The sequence below is a fragment of the Ursus maritimus genome, unplaced genomic scaffold (genome assembly GCF_017311325.1).
Source record: "Ursus maritimus isolate PB19 unplaced genomic scaffold, ASM1731132v1 scaffold_8, whole genome shotgun sequence".
Classification (NCBI taxonomy): domain Eukaryota; kingdom Metazoa; phylum Chordata; class Mammalia; order Carnivora; family Ursidae; genus Ursus; species Ursus maritimus.
The window spans coordinates 1,817,630-1,834,967 of NW_024426996.1; the positions used below are offsets into that span (position 1 = coordinate 1,817,630).

The 17,338-nt window shown below is 39.1% G+C and overlaps 1 protein-coding gene across 2 annotated transcripts in view; it reads left to right on the plus strand.

Moving 5' to 3' along the window:
- The window catches only part of PPP3CA (protein phosphatase 3 catalytic subunit alpha), a 304,539-nt gene that overhangs the window by 249,752 nt on the left and 37,449 nt on the right, over positions 1 to 17,338 (plus strand). For both annotated transcript variants that reach the window (XM_040625167.1, XM_040625168.1), the window contains one exon: positions 454 to 548. In XM_040625167.1, the coding sequence (XP_040481101.1) occupies positions 454 to 548 (95 nt within the window). The remainder of the gene's footprint in view (positions 1 to 453; positions 549 to 17,338) is intronic.

Sequence of the window (17,338 nt, forward strand, 5' to 3'; positions counted from 1 at the left end):
TTGTAGAGAGATCGAATAATCAGCCTGATTATTAGTGTGAAAGATTGATATATTGCTCTGCTTATTTAGTCTTATGTCAAAAATATTGGCAAACTTCTAAAAGACATGGTAGGTACAGGATAGCTTCGTGCAAAAAGTGACCTTTGTCTTCTCTGTTGCACACATGGGTATGAATTACGATTTTGCCTGGAATCCCCCCCTCCCTTAGGCCTGTTAAACTTAGAAAGGCCTCTTTGGATATTGTACATGTGACTGTGTGTTTTCATTGTCAACCTTGAGAGGAATTCATGTCTGTGTATAACACTTTAGAGAGGAAATTTTGTTTAATGTTATGTAATTGAGTCCTCTCAGAGTGATAAAATGTAACTTGAATATTCTATTTTAAATCTGTAACTTGATATCATCTTTTTCCCCCATAATAGCCTTGTGGTGACTCATCTTTGTTGTTTTCAGGTATCGCATGTACAGGAAAAGCCAAACGACAGGCTTCCCTTCTCTAATCACAATTTTCTCAGCACCAAATTACTTAGATGTATACAATAACAAAGGTACGTGGCTTTAGATCCCTCTTGAATGAAGTGTTTTTAGCCAGTCTTTTCCCCCTGGCTTTTTAATTTATTCTTGAATGCAAATTCTGTCATTGTCTTCAAAGTTACAGGTTCAGTTGGTCAGACGTGGAGCCCAGGCACTGTCATTTTTTAATTGTTCTCCAGGAGACTCTGATGTATAGCAGGGTCTACGGTGAACTGCTCTGAATGATCAGTTTTTATTTTTTATTTATTTGTTTTTTAAAGATTTTATTTATTTATCTGACAGAGAGGGAGACAGCCAGCGAGAGAGGGAACACAGGCAGGGGGAGTGGGAGAGGAAGAAGCAGGCTCCCAGCGGAGGAGCCTGATGTGGGGCTCGATCCCAGGACTCTGGGATCACACCGTGAGCTGAAGGCAGAGGCTTCACGACTGAGCCACCCAGGCGTCCCTGAATGATCAGGTTTTAAAAGAAATAATAATTGAAAGTAATCCAAAATCGTGCTTCTTCAAAAGAATGTGGATTTCAATGAGAACAGTATGATTGGGCATGTCAGGGGTTAAGAAAAATGAGCAAAAGAAGCTATTGCTTCAGATTCAAATTGAAATTGCATTTATTGAGTTCCTGCCATGAGTCGGATCCTGCACTAGGTGGGCACGTGTTCATTTATTTAAAAAAAAAAAAATTGAATTAAACTTCAAAGTAAATATCATTAGCCCCACCCCCTTTTAATATGCAGAGTGAGTCTCTGTGGCTAATTGCTTTGCCCCAGGTCCCTCAGTTAGGTAGTGATGAACTAGAATCAAACCCACGTCTTCTGGTTTAGTGTCCTGTACTTCCGTTATGAAACTCCGTACTTGTGTGTGTAAGAAAGACCAGGAAACGAGGGCATTCTTTACTGACTTCAGGGAGGAGAGGAGGAGCAAGGGACACATCATCCTCCTTTAGGTAATTTCTTTATCTGGAAATGGCATGGAGTGTTACGGGTGTGAAGAATGAGTGATAAGATGTGCAAAAGTCATTAACTTTAGGTGGCATTGGTCTAGATAATATTGATGCAGCATATCTGACGGTGGCTTGCTGAGATCCTTGCCGTCCCCCCATCCCTGATACATCTGTGTTGTGCTGTAGGTACCTCACATGACTGTCCCGACTCCATAGCGCAGAGAAACATGCGTTATGGGTGGGGTGGGATGGCCACACCTCACAGCCTCTTACACCGCCATTTTGACTGTGGTGGGCCCTCCTCTGTGGCCCTGGAGTGAAGTTATCAGAAGGCACTGTGAAGTTTCTATCACAACGATGGATGGCAGGGGGCAAGGGAGAGTTGTCCCCTGTTTCCTAGTCTCCTAATTTCTAGAAAAAGTAATTTCTAGAAAAAGTAATTTCTAGAAAAAGTAATTTCTTTAGTGCTCTGTGGCAAGATGCATACAAAGTAAAACAAAACATGTTCTTGGTGTGCCAGGGCTTATAAGCCAGTTGACGAAGTAAGATATTTGGATGATTTAATACAAATATAAGACACGGTGTCATGAAGTAAAACAAAGAGAGTTAAACACTAAGTACGTTAGACAAGGAATGGTTTTCTAGAATGGTCAGAGAAGGCCTTGTTTAAGGTAGAACGTGATCTGGACATTTAAGAATGGTGAACATTTGATTAGAAAAGAAAAATAAAATAAAATGAAGTCAAGACCAGTGGTTTTGAAACTTTTATTTTTAAGCCGCAAACACTTTTTTTTTTTTGGCCAGACTCTCAATCTTGAAGCCTTCTGTAAAAAACCAGTAAGGTTGAATTCCCTTGGCTTAGATGTGGGTTCTCCTACCAGAGAACTCCCCTGTGGTACCTGTAACGAATGCAGGAACTCGGTGGGTCATCTTGTACGTCCCATCATGATCCTACTATTTCCCAAAAGTACAATCTGAACACTTGGGTTCTTATTTCTTTATGGCATTAGAACAATTTTTTTTTCTATTTTCACTTAGTGAAAGGAGTGCCCAAACAAGTAATTTTCTTGACAGAGACCAATTACTAAGTAGCATGGACTATACATAAAAGTATTTTTTAATGATTGAAAAAAAGTCAAAACAGTAAGAAAAAAAAACTAAGAAAAAGAAAATTCAGGATTTCACTCCATAAAAACAGACTTAGACTTTTTCCACTCATCAGAATGCTGGGTAGCAGTTTTGCTTGAGACCAATCAATGGCTCTTTCTCCCACAGGGTATGCATTGCTCCTTTGTCTATGGTTCCGATTTAACAAGGCACGAACTTGAAAAAAAAACAATAGACATCAGTGGATTGCAATCTTGGAGGCTTTGTAGTTCTCTCACTGTGTTCTCTAGTGTTTAGGGTAGAACACAGTCTCTCAGGAAGGGGAGAGAAGCATTTCATTTTGGGAACCTTTTCATAAAAGAAAAAACTCTCCTGAGAGAAAAAGATAAACTGAGAGGAAGAAGAAAGATACATTCTTCAGTTTGAGCCTAATTCCAAAAGACTTTTGTGTAAAATCTCTGAAGCACTTTAAAGCTATTCTGCTAACACTGTGTACAGTACGTGGGAGTGGGAGTCAGGTATTCACGGCTGAAGTGAGGATTACTGTATTTGAATAAAATAAATGTTAACAAGAATGGTAAAAGGCAGTGCCAGAGAGCTGGGTTGCAAGTGCCTTCAAAACATCATCCATGGAAAGACAGCGGCGAAGAACCGTTTGATTCTTAGAAACAGATGACCGTAAAAGACTCGGGAGTTGTATATAAGCCAATAGTTAAAATGCGATTTTTTTTAAGCACCTGCAAATGCATGCAGCAGTGATAGCTGTTGGGCAAAGTGAAGCAATGAAAAAAATAGGTTTTTTCTGCCGTCTTAAAACCAATCACAGGTGTGTGATCAGCTTCGTGTGTCAATGGCTCTTCGCTGCGACTAGTAGTTCATACTAGGCTGCAATGAAAAGCAGCGTTCTAAAAGTTACGAGGACCGTAAGTGGCCCGTGCTTGGCGTCGCCCGCACGGATTCACGGGGCTCTTAGCCTTGCCAGCCTGTGGGCACACAGGCGAAGCCCCCGCCCCTCCCCCGGCCCCTGTCCCCTCCTCTGACAGCTCGGCGGCCTGCTGGGGCAGAAGACGGAGCTTGGATCACAGCCCTGCCCTGAAGCAGCTAGCTCATTTACATGTATTGACGTGCAGTGACATCTCTGCAAATGAGAAAAAAAATTTCTTCTTGTGAATAATAGATGAAATTACTTTGAAACAAAATGCTGTGTGGTATTAAGATATTATCATCATTGAATATTTTATGTTGCTATCATTATGCCACCTGTCAGCGGCTTCAAGGGAAACTGACAGAAAATACCCCACTCTCCTCAGCCTCTTACTTACAGTTTCACTTTATGGCTCGATCTACCTTTATAACCTATTTCTCTGCTTCTCTGTGGGTGAGCCCTCTGCTTCAGCGGCGTTGTTCTGCTCATCGCCCTGTACAAATTCTGGCTGTCCGTTTCACTACATCTTTGCCCACATAACATTTTTTTCTGTCTTGAATACTTGTTGCCCTCTTCTCTGACCATCTAAATGGCCTGTTCTCAGACTCCGGTCTGTGTCTGTGAAGACTCCTGTCGGTAGTCCTTCTCTGAATGCCTGAAATACCAATCATATGCCCTCATACTTACCATTTAATTTTTTTTCTCTTTAGCTTTTCCTATAGTTAGTATTGCTATAACTTCCCACTCAGATTATAATTAGTTTGCAGCAGGGGCTCTTTGATACACACTGTAAAGCCAAGTAGCAGGCATTATACATGGTAGGCCATCAACACATGCACTGATTGGAGCATTTTGTTTCTGGAAATTAAATAGGAAGACAGTGCCCCAAAGTACCAGACCAGACCCACAGAGCTCTGTCTCACTTTGAGTTACTATTATAACCAGTTCTGATACCCTTTCCAAACTGGAGTTAAACATTTGCAGAGCACTTTGCTCGTTTGAATTATTTTCCTCCTATGAATCCGTAGCCCTAAGGGTAAAGCAATTTCATAATTACCCAAACCCACGAAACAGAAGAAAACTGCAGGAATGACACATGCACACTGCTGCTGCTTATAATAATAATAATAATAATAATAATAATAATAATAATAATAATAATAATACGCTGGAGCACCTCGGCGGCTCAGTCGGTTAAGCATCTGCCTTCAGCTCAGGTCATGATCCCAGGGTCCTGCATTGGAGCCCTGCGCTGGCCTCCCTGCTCAGCGGGGAGCCTGCTTTGCCCACTCCCTCTGCCTGCCACTCCCCCTGCTTGTGCTCTCTCTCCCTCTTTGTCCAATAAATAAATAAAATCTTTAAAAAAATAATAATAGTATGCCACCTGTAAAAATGACTTCAACCGCATCCACTCACCACAGCAACAAATAGTTACTGAGAACTTACTGTATACTAAGCACTGTGTTAGGTGCTGTGGATATAAAATAAATAAGAGGGGCATTTTCTTCACCATAGTAGGGTTTATAATTTGGCAGTGGGATAGACATTAAATAAAGAATCCCATCAATAATGTTTCAGATATACTTGGAAAATACTACAAAGAAAAGAGTGGTAGTAAGTGAGAGTGGAAACTAGTCCATGGAGACCAAATGATAATAATAATAAGCTTCACTGACGAAGTGACATTAAAGCAATCTTAGAGTAAAATCTCTCAGTGTCGAGAAATACAGTGGGAAATGTGAACTCTGCCTTCAACAAGTCAGTTTGGCCAAAAATTACAACGAGCCTCTGGAAAAATGTGTTTTAAACCTCGATGTAAACAGTTAAGTCCTTTATCTCCCAAGAGATACACCTGTGCTTCAGAAGAATCTTAAGTATATTACACAAGGTTGCCACGTGGTGCCAATTCTCAGTAGTTTAGATGAGTTATCATATGGTTGGGGAGTGGGTGGGAGATGGGTATACGGTATGGACATAGAGAAATACAAACATGCGTACGAGGGTTATAGAACTCCATTCCAGGAGGAGCTACTGACAGTAATATTAAGTAATTAAATAAAATTTATTAAATAAAATGTATTTCAGATTTGGGAAGAAAAATCGAAATGGCAACCACACGAATTTAGTAATTAAGACCAGAGATTAAAAATGACCCTGAGGAAGAAAATCAATTCCGTATTAAAGTAGGTTAAAGGAGGAGAGGGGTGCAAACTGGGTTTCAAGCATAAGACAAGAAAAGCATCGTTTGCTAAAATCCTAACATGTAAAAGTCTACCCTTTTTGATCGGAAAAAAAATATATATGTATATATTGTGATGGTTTGGACTTTTAAACTAGGAAGATTGAGGGAATTACTTTTAGAATGCATTTTAGCCCTACCGAAACTTGACACAGTCAACATCCTCAAATATTTTCCTTCAAAAGGTAGTCATGGACTTCAGAAGTACCATTTGTAAATAAAGAGATAATTTATGTCTTGGCATACTGTTGTAAAGGGAGGATTGAATTGCTACTGTAAGAAACCAAGGGAAGAATCTTATCAGCAGTCATGATGCGGACACTCAGGAGGAAATGCAACATATCTGAAGCCAGCTCGCCTTGGTCCCCTGCCATCTAACAGGAGCACTCAGCCGTCAGTGACACCATCAGTGCCGTGGGCTGGCCAGGCCTGAGAACCTCATTCCTTTTTTTTTTTTTTTTAAGATTTTATTAATTTATTTGACACAAGAGAGAGAACACAAGCAGGGGGAGTGGCAGGGAGCCTGATTCGGGACTCGATCCCAGGACCCTGGGATCATGACCTGAGCTGAAGGCAGACACTTAAGCGACTGAGCCACCCAAGCGCCCTGAGCACCTCATTTCTTATTGCAGCATAGCTCTTTCACACCAGGACCTTGTTTCAGCATTCAGGTATTGGGTTCACAAGCAGTGGTAGTGGCACCTGCCTGGTTCAGGAGCCAAATGCAGACCAACCAGATCAGCTCCTTATCCTGGGTAGGAAAGGGAAGGTCTCTGGAAGGGGGTAGAATTCGTGCCCAGGCAACCCTAAGTTAGCATCTTAGCTTCTTCCTCTGCAGCATGCTAAAAATCTTACTTCCCTACAAAACTGCCCACATTTTATAAGCAAGAAGCCATTTCTGTAGAGTCTGAGGCCTATCTTAACCATGGGAATAACCTTCAGCTTGACATAAACATTTTTAAAGCATATTTTGGGCTTTTACAACCACAGGCATAAATACGATCACTAGTGCTTTACAAGTTAGATAAAATTAATCCAGAGATTTTGTCCAATGGCAACAATTTTCCCAGCTCTTACTTTTTTCCTGCCATCGTATCAAATCTAAAGATCCTCTTAATTGGTTCTGAACAACTGTTTGCTAAGATCACTTTTTTCAATATAAGAAATGTAAGTACATATTCACGGTAGCACTTGGTTATTTGATATTTGCTAACAAATTGTAGGCTAAATGGTTTTCTTGTTGTTACTAAAGCAAAACAATAAGTAAGATAAGCCCTACCAGGAAATAGTAATTCCTTCATGTATTTAGTAAGCATTTTTATTTTTTTTAGAATTTTTTTATTCTAAAAATTTTTTTATTCTAAAGAAAAAAAATTAAATGTTTATTCTTCACCCCAGTGGGTATTGTCTTACGCACATTGGAAAAATAATTTCTTTATAATGATTATTAAGCCTAGGACAGCCTATGGAGAAATGGTATGGAATCTATGACCTTATGAAGGAACAAAGCAGAAACCATGAAGAAAACTCTGAGCACTAACTTTTTGTGTTATCAGTGTGAGGTGGTAGTAAAGAAATTTATGTAGACATTTAAGGCTGAAGAGAACTTTGAGTTAGGAAGTTTTGGTTGGTTTTCAGAGGAATCACCTCTCTGAGCTGAGTGGAGTGAAGGGTTTTGGCAGAATGTCCCTTTTCACTGCTTGTTATATCCAGGACTCTAATATATGAAATTAATCTATGATTATAATTTCTTATACCATTATCATTATCACGGTCACCTGGACGGCTACAACTTGATATATTTTCTTTAAAATCTTAGGTTGATAATAATATATTTAGTAAATGTAAATATTTCCCTTCAGTTGGGATAGCATGTGCACAAATGTCATTTGCTTTATTCACGCAAGTTGCATATAATAATAATAATAATAATAATAATGGAGCATTAACTTTGTGCCAGACACTGCTCTAAGTTTCCATGTATAAATGCATTTAATCTTTCAACACTCCATGAATTACATTCTAATCTTGATTTTACTGATGAAAAACTAGGGTGCAGAGGGCTTGCATACTTCCCCCAAGGTTCACACAACCTGGTCAGGGAAAAGCATTGAGATTGAAACGTGGCAGCCTGACTCCAGGGCTCACAAGCTAACCTCTGTCTGCGCTCTTCTAGGCCTAGGTCAGCTTTGTTACCCGGAAGCTTTTGGGTCAATGTTTGCCCTGATGCCCTATTCAGCTCATGGCTCTGTTATGTTGAGGTGACTAACTGTTGTTCTTCAGTAAGAAAAGAGAAGCTTTTGAAATGAAGAGTCATTTGGTATCCCTTCAAAATTACATGAGTGTTATGCATTCGAATATATATATTATTAAAAGAACGAGGTATCTCTTCTATTCTTCTCAAATAAATAATTTCTCTCTTTAAAAAGCCTCCCTTAGGTGCTTATACTTTTGCTCCTGTTCATTCAGCTCCACTGTGAAAGTGTCATTGCTAGAGGCCACTTTCTAAATAGATTAGTTTTGTCCAGTTGTCCACTTGCTTTAAGATTTAATATTTAGGAATTCCCCTGCGTCTATATTCTAATTGGATGCATGCTCAGTATCGTTGCTATGACAAATGAACTTCCTGATTTCGTAACCATCACTACCACATAATTACCGATTTGGGCAGTGAAGGAATTGTGGAACTTCCCTAAGTAGGTAGTAACTCAGCGAGTGAGGTAATCCTTGCTTCTCACAGAGCATTGCCCATAGAATTACAGCACTGAGCTCTCGAAGTTATACGAGCCCTTAAGTGAGGAAGAAGACAGGATCCGGAGCAATGCTAAATCCTCCATGCAGTTCATTGGCAATACTCCGCTGCTACCAGTTGAACAGGATCAGCGGAGGCATGCATCCTGAGGTGTTGCATTCCGTCTTCTGACAGATGGTTAGAAGATTCTTAGACTGAACTGAAACCTATTTCTCTAGAAATCAAATTCTCTCTAAAGCATTTAGTAGGAGGAAACACGGGGACAATCTACATAATGTTAAAGACCCAAATCATTAGCTTATCACTTGCTATTCATTGCCTAGAAATTCTAGATCTGCAAGAGACTTGACCCTGAGAATGTCATAAAAGTCTGCAGTGATATTACTTTCCACAGAAAATATCAAGTGTACGGGCTTAATATTAACTCAGTGCCAAGGGTATCTTGGAGATAGCAACCTAGAACCATTGCAGGCTGCAGCTCAGGCTTAATACCAAGTACAACCTTGAAGGTGAAAAGGGTGTTCTATGATTGCATACAGATACCACCAGTATTCCAGGTACCTCCCGCCAGGGTACCTCGTGCGCTTGGAGCTGGTAAGTATCGACCACATTAAATGAGAGCGAGGCATGGGTGCAGTTTACCAAGGCCATGCCCACTTCTCCAGCAGTTTAAAGCTTCAGCTAAACCTCTCTCTCTCTCATTTACTACAGTGGCTTAAGCCTTATTTTAGCATTATAACAATAAGGATTGGAACTTAAAGCTAAAACTGGTAAAGAACTCATAATTCATTCTTTCCTCTTGACTTAGCAAAAAAAGATTTAATATTCTCTATGTGAAATTGTAATGTCGAAATAATTCACAGTGTTTCACTGGACTTGAGCTGATTGCACAGATCAGTTTTCGGCCCAGACTCTCTGGATGTTAGTATTATGATGTGGCACTTTAGGTGGGAATTATAAAATGGCAATGTGTTAAACATAGATAGCCACCCCTTCCTTGAAGAATTTGAAACTGCATCATGATACTTTGTGTTTTTCAGGTGCCATATATTTTATCTGATCATATATATTATCATAGGTATTAATCACATATATTATTTTATTTGATCTTCATACTTTGAAAACAACAGAACACATCATAATTATTCCTATTTTGCAAGTTTAGAAGGTAAAACTCAAATAAGAGAACTATTTGTCTAAGTTCACACAGTTACTTTGTGACAGAGCCAATATTTCCATTCTTGTCTATTTAAGAGACTCTGACAATTTTAAAACAGGGCTTAGCCTCTGAAGTAACATACTATCTTTCTCCTAAGTTCCAGCATGTACCCTTCATACTGTCCATATGTGGTTAGCTACATTTTTAATATCTGGAGAAGTTACATGTTTTATGCTCTCGAAAAATTTGTTTTGACTTTTTCTTTGCCTGCCTGCCTTCTTTCTGTCATTCCTGTCTTTCTCCATCTTGTCCTTCCTTTCTTGATTTCCGTTCCTTAGACCTTTTCTTCTATCAATATTATTAAACACCAACCATGTGCCAGTTATGGTACAAAGTACTAAAAAAGAAAAAAAGAGATCGTTGCCTTCTTTATCCCTTCTATCATTTTCCTTTTATTGATTTTACCCAAAATTCTGTATTTGAATAATAAGTTGGTTCAAAATTTACTAACACAGTATTAGAAAGAGAAACACATAACACACACACAGACTTGCACACACACATAATCATAAAATTGGCTTGTATTATTTCATAGATCTATCTGGGACAGTCTCTTTCCTTCATGTAAGTAAGATACTATCATCCAAGTTTTATGTAGGACACTTGTATAGCAAAGTAATAAGGTGCCGTGAAGGATGCGTGTATAAGGTAGGAGGACCAGGCAAGGACTAGATGAGTGCATAAGAGGATTGTATATAGTAACATACATGTGTGTATCTTGATAAATTCAAAGCCATTAGCTCACAGCTTCAAGGCAATTATATATACCTACTGTTCATATTTATTAATGATAAAATATTTCAGGTTGATTGAAACTCAGTCATTACATGGAAGTTATTGAGAATTTGCCAGTAAGAGACCCCTATGTGAAGTACTAAATCAAGCATTTTAAACGTTAAATTTCTCAAGAACATCATTATGACAAAATTACCTAAAAATGAAGACTTGAAATCTGCCCTATAAATGACTGAACACTTACTCTGTCATCAATCTTATGAACTATAGAGTAAAAGTGAATTATAAGTTGTAGTCCTTGCTCACCAAATACAGCAATCCTCATAAATTAATAAATTTCCTTTAGCCTAGGTCACTGGTAATAATAAAAAGAATCTTTCTAAAACAGAATACACCGGGCAAGTACAGGACATTGAGGAAAAAACAAAACGGAGATAAGAGTTAGAAGTCAGGTTTCAAAATGGGAGGAATCATAGAGATTGTGCTTATAGATGCTATAATATGTACTACAAAAACTATACATAAATGTCTTCACAAAATCCTAAAAGAAAATTGTGCCTTAAAACAGTAACCTCTGTGGAAAAATACAGATTTTAAAAAATGTATAGTGTCTGTCCAAGAATTAAAAAAAAAAAAACCTTACATGCAGCATACAACATAATTTTAAAAACACTGGCAAAGAACATTATGAATATATAGATCCTATCTCAAGAATTTTATCCATCAAGCCATCATTCCTGTGACGGTAGGACTTTGCCAAAGAATGCGCTGATGCTAGTTTTCCTGCTGGGGTATCTATAGTCTACAGGTGGCAGAACTGAAAGGAAAAAAAACAAAAAAATCCTGGGTCTATTATGCTTTTCTCCCCCCTTCTATTTCTGGATGGTTTATAATGATTCTAGAGTGCTACCATTTGCTTTCTTCTTATCTTTGTTTCTTTTCTGTCCCGCTGTCCCATCTTTTGAAGATGGGAGAGGATGGTCAATTAGAGTTAAGGAGATGAAAAATGTTATTAGAATTCATCATTTCCATTCTTTTGGCCTCTCCTCTCCTCTATTGAAAATACAACTAATAGTGTTGAGAAAGCCTGAGGTATGCTGGGAGTATTACATAACTAATCTAAAGACTTTCAGAAAAGAAGCTTTGTATTCCTCTTGAAATCCACTTAAAATGTATTGAACCCATGGTTTGGTGAACCAGTTAATGCCTCTTGCTAGCAATATGTTGATAACTTCTCTTAAATTAGAAGCTCTGTTTGCATAGTTCTGTTTTTTTCACTCATTGCCCTAATCAGCATCTTCCCCGATGATGGCAATTGTAAAGATGTTGAGAAATGTTACCCAGTTCCTATGAAATACTGGTTTGGTGTCTCATCAAAATCTCAAATTTTAAAGTGGGGGAGACCCCTTTAATTTACAGATTTGGATATGGCCTAGCATTTTAGTGCATGGTGTGGTAAACAGAGGAATGGATTCTATTCCTTAGGTTTCACTCTATTTAAGGCACCTAGTTGTGTCATTAGAAATAATAGAGGTCCAGTGGCCCTTCCCTATTTTCAAGTAGGAGCTGTCCCTTGATTACTGATTTTATATTTTGTGCATGGCATGGCTTTCATGTTTATGTAGGGTTCTGTAGGTGCAGTAAAAATGATTAAACCAAGTCATTGCATAACTTTAAGACCATAATTTTGACATCAGAGAAAGAACTGGCAATCAGGCCTCCAGATTTATGGGGATTAGTATTCTTTCCATTTTATCAGATTTTCTTTCTGGCTGTTTTTCACAAGTGCATGTGCAACGGAAGAGCACTTTCTTCTCTGCAGTCTGGTCCGCTCTAAATTTGGTTAATAACGCAAGGTCCGTATATATGTCATCATCCCTCTCCAGGCCTCTGATGTCATTGTTCAGTAACAGGAGGACATGTATAATAGCCAGTGGAATAGTGGGATTTCTTGGTGGTAGACTTTGTTCTTTCTGTATTTCTCAGGCAAGGTCTCAGGAGTTGGTCCCGAGTGATTCTTGAAGTACAACCATTTGTATTATTTATACTGCACTGGAGATAAATGTCTTTCAAGTACTTCAGAGAACAGCACACTGGTAGGGCTCTAGTTGAGTTTTGTAATCCCAGTGACAGTTAGAGGCAGGTGGCAGGGGCGGACGTGGGAGGGAGAAGATGAAATGTTAACTGTGAATTTCGTGACTATAGATATTTGGGACTGTTTCGGTTTAAAGGGGTTTTTTTCATGTATTTTTGTGATATATATATTTATTATACAAAAACATAAAAATTCATGAGTAACCTATTAATGTGAGGCTATTTGGGAAGTATTTGTGCATGAATACTTTATGTCGCTGAGGAAGAAAGAATACATATTGGTGTATTTGCATTTTTAAATTAGAGTTATTCTTTTTTTAACCTATAGAAAAGTAGAAAAATGTTCTATAAATAGTCTCTAGAATTACGGAGAATATTAATCAGTAATTGCATTAATGATGACGTCTTTGTTCCAGAAGTTTGTTGTCATTCAGATCTGGAAGTGGTCATATAAATTTTCTAGATAAAGTTAGGGGAGGTAATTGAAACCTCAAGACATTAAGTGGCCTCGGGTCTTGTGAGTATTAAATAAGACAAGCCAGCTAGTAGTCGGGGCTCCTGGCCCTCCAATCCAGTGCTCTTTTTTTTACAAAGAATAAATGTGGAAGGAGAATCTTTGTCCAAAACTTGTCAGACGTTGAATGATTTATGCAGTTAAGGTAAGAATATCATGGAATTCTAGAAAGATCAGGGACTTTAGATTCAGGCCAAAACTGAATTTAACTGCTTCTCAAGTGTGACCTTGGGCAAATAACCTCTCTGTTTGCTCATTTTCAAAATGCAAATGATTAAGAACTACTTTGGAGGGATATTGTGAAGATTTGTGATTATGGTTTGTGAAGGACCAAACATAGTGCCTGGCATATAGCAGATGCTTAGTAAATGTAACCACGGTTAAAATGTATTTTTTCTGGTGTTAATAAACAAAAATGAAATCCGAAGAAAAGTTTCTGCTTTATCAGGCACTCTGATAAATTGTGTTGAGTCAATGTTGAATGAATAAATGCTTTCTCTCACCAGCTACAAAACAGAACTTCTGTTTTATCTATTGAGCAAGGCGTACCCTCAGTTGTAAATTTGCATCATATTTCATTTTCTCAAATATGTATTTTGGCAAAAGCTAAGACATCTTTAATTATGAATGCGATATTCAAGGTTAAATTAGTATAACCGCTAGGACTAGAATTCATCCATTTATAATTTATAAGAGACAGAGGGAATGGTGGAAAGGGGATGGATTTGATGTCAGTAAAAACTGAGTTTAAATGTGAGTCAGATCATGCGGTTACTGGTTGCACGATGGTGAGCAAGCCACTTCATTTCTCAATCTCAATTCCTCAGATTATAACATAAAGGCCGTCACACGTGCCTCTGGGATTTGTAGTAAGGATTAAATGAGGTATGCTATAGAGCCTCTCCCTGTCCTCCAGGGTGCTGTTGGTGATAACATCTATTTTCCTCCCTCCAGCTGTATCATCCTAATGCCAATAAAGGGGGGGGGGAGGTACTTAGAGGAGAAATTATTCTTCAAAAAGACAACTTAGGGGCGCCTGGGTGGCTTGGTCGGCTACGCATCGGCCTTCGGCTCAGGTCATGATTCCAAAGTCCTGGGATTGATCCCCACGTCCGGCTGCCTGCTCAGTGGGGAACTTGCTTCTCCCTCTCCCACTGTCGCCCCCCTGCTTGTGCTTGATCTCTCTCTGTGTCAAATAAATAAAAAGAATCTTAAAAAAAAAAAAAGACAACTTAAAACCTTGAAGATCCTTTGGAAGATATGAGGATATACTGCTGCTATGAATATGCTGTATCCAAAACTAGTAAAGACCTTTTCAGTGGTGCTGGTATTCAGGTCGTACTTAGCAAAGGTGGGAAATACTTCACCTTTTCCATCTGGCAGATGAGAAGTATGGATATGGTAATTTGCCATGATTTTATTGCATTTTGCATGCCTTTAATACTATATGAATGTGTCCTTAGGCCAAGTGTCATATGGCATAAGTGGTAGGATAACTTAAAGAAGAAGGGGCGCATAGAAATATATGCAGGATTCAGCACTCTGTGGGAAGAAGAGAATAATTCCCTTCATATCAATGTTGACTGCATTATCTGCGTTTCTTGTCCCTGAAGTATCATGATTCTCTTCCCTGGAACCATGCTGGTGAGCCAGAAATATGATTCAAAGCAAAGACCATACTGTTCTCAAGTATGATTTCAGTTAACTGCAAGCTGCTGAAAACATCAACATATTATTAGGCTGCGATTTGATATATATAGTATCGAAATTACAGAAGAAACGATATATCCTCCTCATATTCTGCGTTGATTAAACTCACCAAAAAGATTCTGTTCGTTCTGGGCCACAATTTTATAGGGGCATTGCCAATGTGGCATGTTTCCAGAATAAGGATAAGCAGGATGAGGAAAAGACACTCAAAGCCGTCTCATCTGAAGAAGAGCCAAAGGGATTAGGAAGAATTTTCCTGAAAAAAAAATTGTAAGAGAAATACCGAGATGAATCCTTAGCTTCTGAGCATCTATATTTAAAAGGTGGTATGTGGGGACTCCTGGGTGGCTCAGTCAATTAAGCGTCTGCCTTAGGCTCAGATCATGATCCCAGTGTCCTGGCATCAAGTCTGCCCTGGGGCTCCCTGCTCAGCGGGGAGCCTGCTTCTCCCTCTGCCTGCTGCTCCCCCTGCTTGGGCTCGCTATCTCTCTGACAAATAAATAAAATCTTTAAAAAGAAATTAATTAATAATTAATTAAAATAAAAGGTGATATGTGAAGCACAGAGAAATATAAAGCCTATTGTATGACACTTGTCCTTAAAGACATAGAAGTTATGTCTTAAGACATTGAAGAATGACTGTGATCAAAATTAAATCATGAATGCAATATAGAGGTGTAAGTCAGGGCTTCTGGAATTCAGAGGAAGGTTAAGATTATACCCACTAGAAGAAGTCAGAAAAGCTTTCACTGAAAGGGTAGAGGCTGGACTGGACACGATAGGATGGAAAAATTGGAGTATTTAGCGGTTTCTAAGAAAATATTCCAGGTGGGGGCACCTGGGTGGCTCAGCTGGTTAAACGTTCAAGTCTTGATCTCAGCTCAGGTCTTGATCTCAGGGTCCTGAGTTTAGGCCCGGTGGTGGGCTCCACGCTGTGCATGGAGCCTACGAGCCTGCTTAAATACATAGAGAGAGGAGCAAATGCAGTTAAGAAAGCAATGCCGTGTTAAAGATACTGTTAAGAAGTTAATGTAAAGGCTCAAATGCAGTAAACTTTTGGTAGCTTTTCAAAAAATAGATTTTGAAGGGCTGTCTTTGCTCTATTATCTGTAATCAAATGCTACAATGTAAGAAAGTAATGAAAGGATTGATTTTTCAGTTTTAAACCTCTAAACAAAACAAGAAAAAGCCCATTTGATATCATCTAGGATCTCTTCAGTAATTTCCGCTAATGTAATGCTAATCATGCCGTGAGAGGATAATAAAAGTAAAACCTTTCCAAAGCTCAAGAAGGTGTGATGTGAGAGTTTTGTTCTTCATATTTAAAAGATCGTCATTTAGAATCAGAAGTATACTTGTTCTGTATTTTTCCAGAAGGCAGATTTGAATCAGTAAATGGCAAAGAAGTTTTAAATTCAACTTGAGAGTTTCCCACAATTTAAAACTGTTTCTCCCTAGAACAGATGATGCCATTAAAACAGGTAGCTTTTTGTAAATTGAAAGTACTCACAGGGGGTGCCTGGCTGGCTCAGTCAGAAGAGCATGCAATGCCTGATCTTGGGGTTGTAAGTTTGAGCCCCATGTTAGGTGCAGAGAATACTTAAAAATGAGAAAGAGAGAAAGGGAGAAAGGGGGAGGGAGGGAAGGAGGAAAGAAGGAAGGAGGGAGGGAGGAAAGAAGGAAGGAAGGAAAGAAAGAGAGAGAGGGAGGGAGGGAGGGAGGAAAGAAGGAAGGAAGGAAGGAAGGAAGGAAGGAAGGAAGGAGAGAGAGAGGGAGGGAGGGAAGGAGGGAGGGAGGAAAGAAGGGAGGAAAGAAAGAAAGAGGGAAGGAGGGAGGAAAGAAGAAAGAAGGAAGGAAGGAAGGAAGGAAGGAAGGAAGGAAGGAAGGAAGGAAGGAGAGAGAGAGGGAGGGAGGGAAGGAGGGAGGGAGGAAAGAAGGGAGGAAAGAAAGAAAGAGGGAGGGAGGGAGGAAAGAAGGAAGGAAGGAAAGAAAGAAAGAGAGGGAGGGAGGAAGGAAGGAAGGAAGGAAGGAAGGAAGGAAGGAAGGAAGGAAGGAAGGAAGGAAGGAAAAAGAAGGAACGAACTAACTCACAGAGACCTACTAAACTTGTATCAGGATTGTTATAGAATGAATTTCTGAATCTGGTTAGAAGTGAGACCGCCGATGCTTTTAGGGTCTCTGCAGCCCTTAACTGTCCATGTAACTGTGTATCTAAGCTCCAGACACCGTGCAAAGCAGAGTGAAAGGGGCAGATTCATTTTCCTAAGTCATGGGTGGTGCAGCCTTTTCCGAAGTCAAGGGTGAAGTCAGATCCCAGTATAATATTCAATCCAAACACTTTATTAAATCAAGAATGCAGTCTAATTTAAACCACTGTGTACAACTATTGTGAGTTCTACTAGGAAATGTGTGCTTTTGTTTTGTTTTGTTTTTGAAAGCATGGAGGTAAATTCTGTTCAAATATTTGAGGAGATTATTAAATTGTCAAGCTAATTGAGCTATACCACTTCTGTTAGGGTCATTAGATGTTAAATAAGACTAGAATGTTCTTGGCTGTGAGAGGAGCTTGA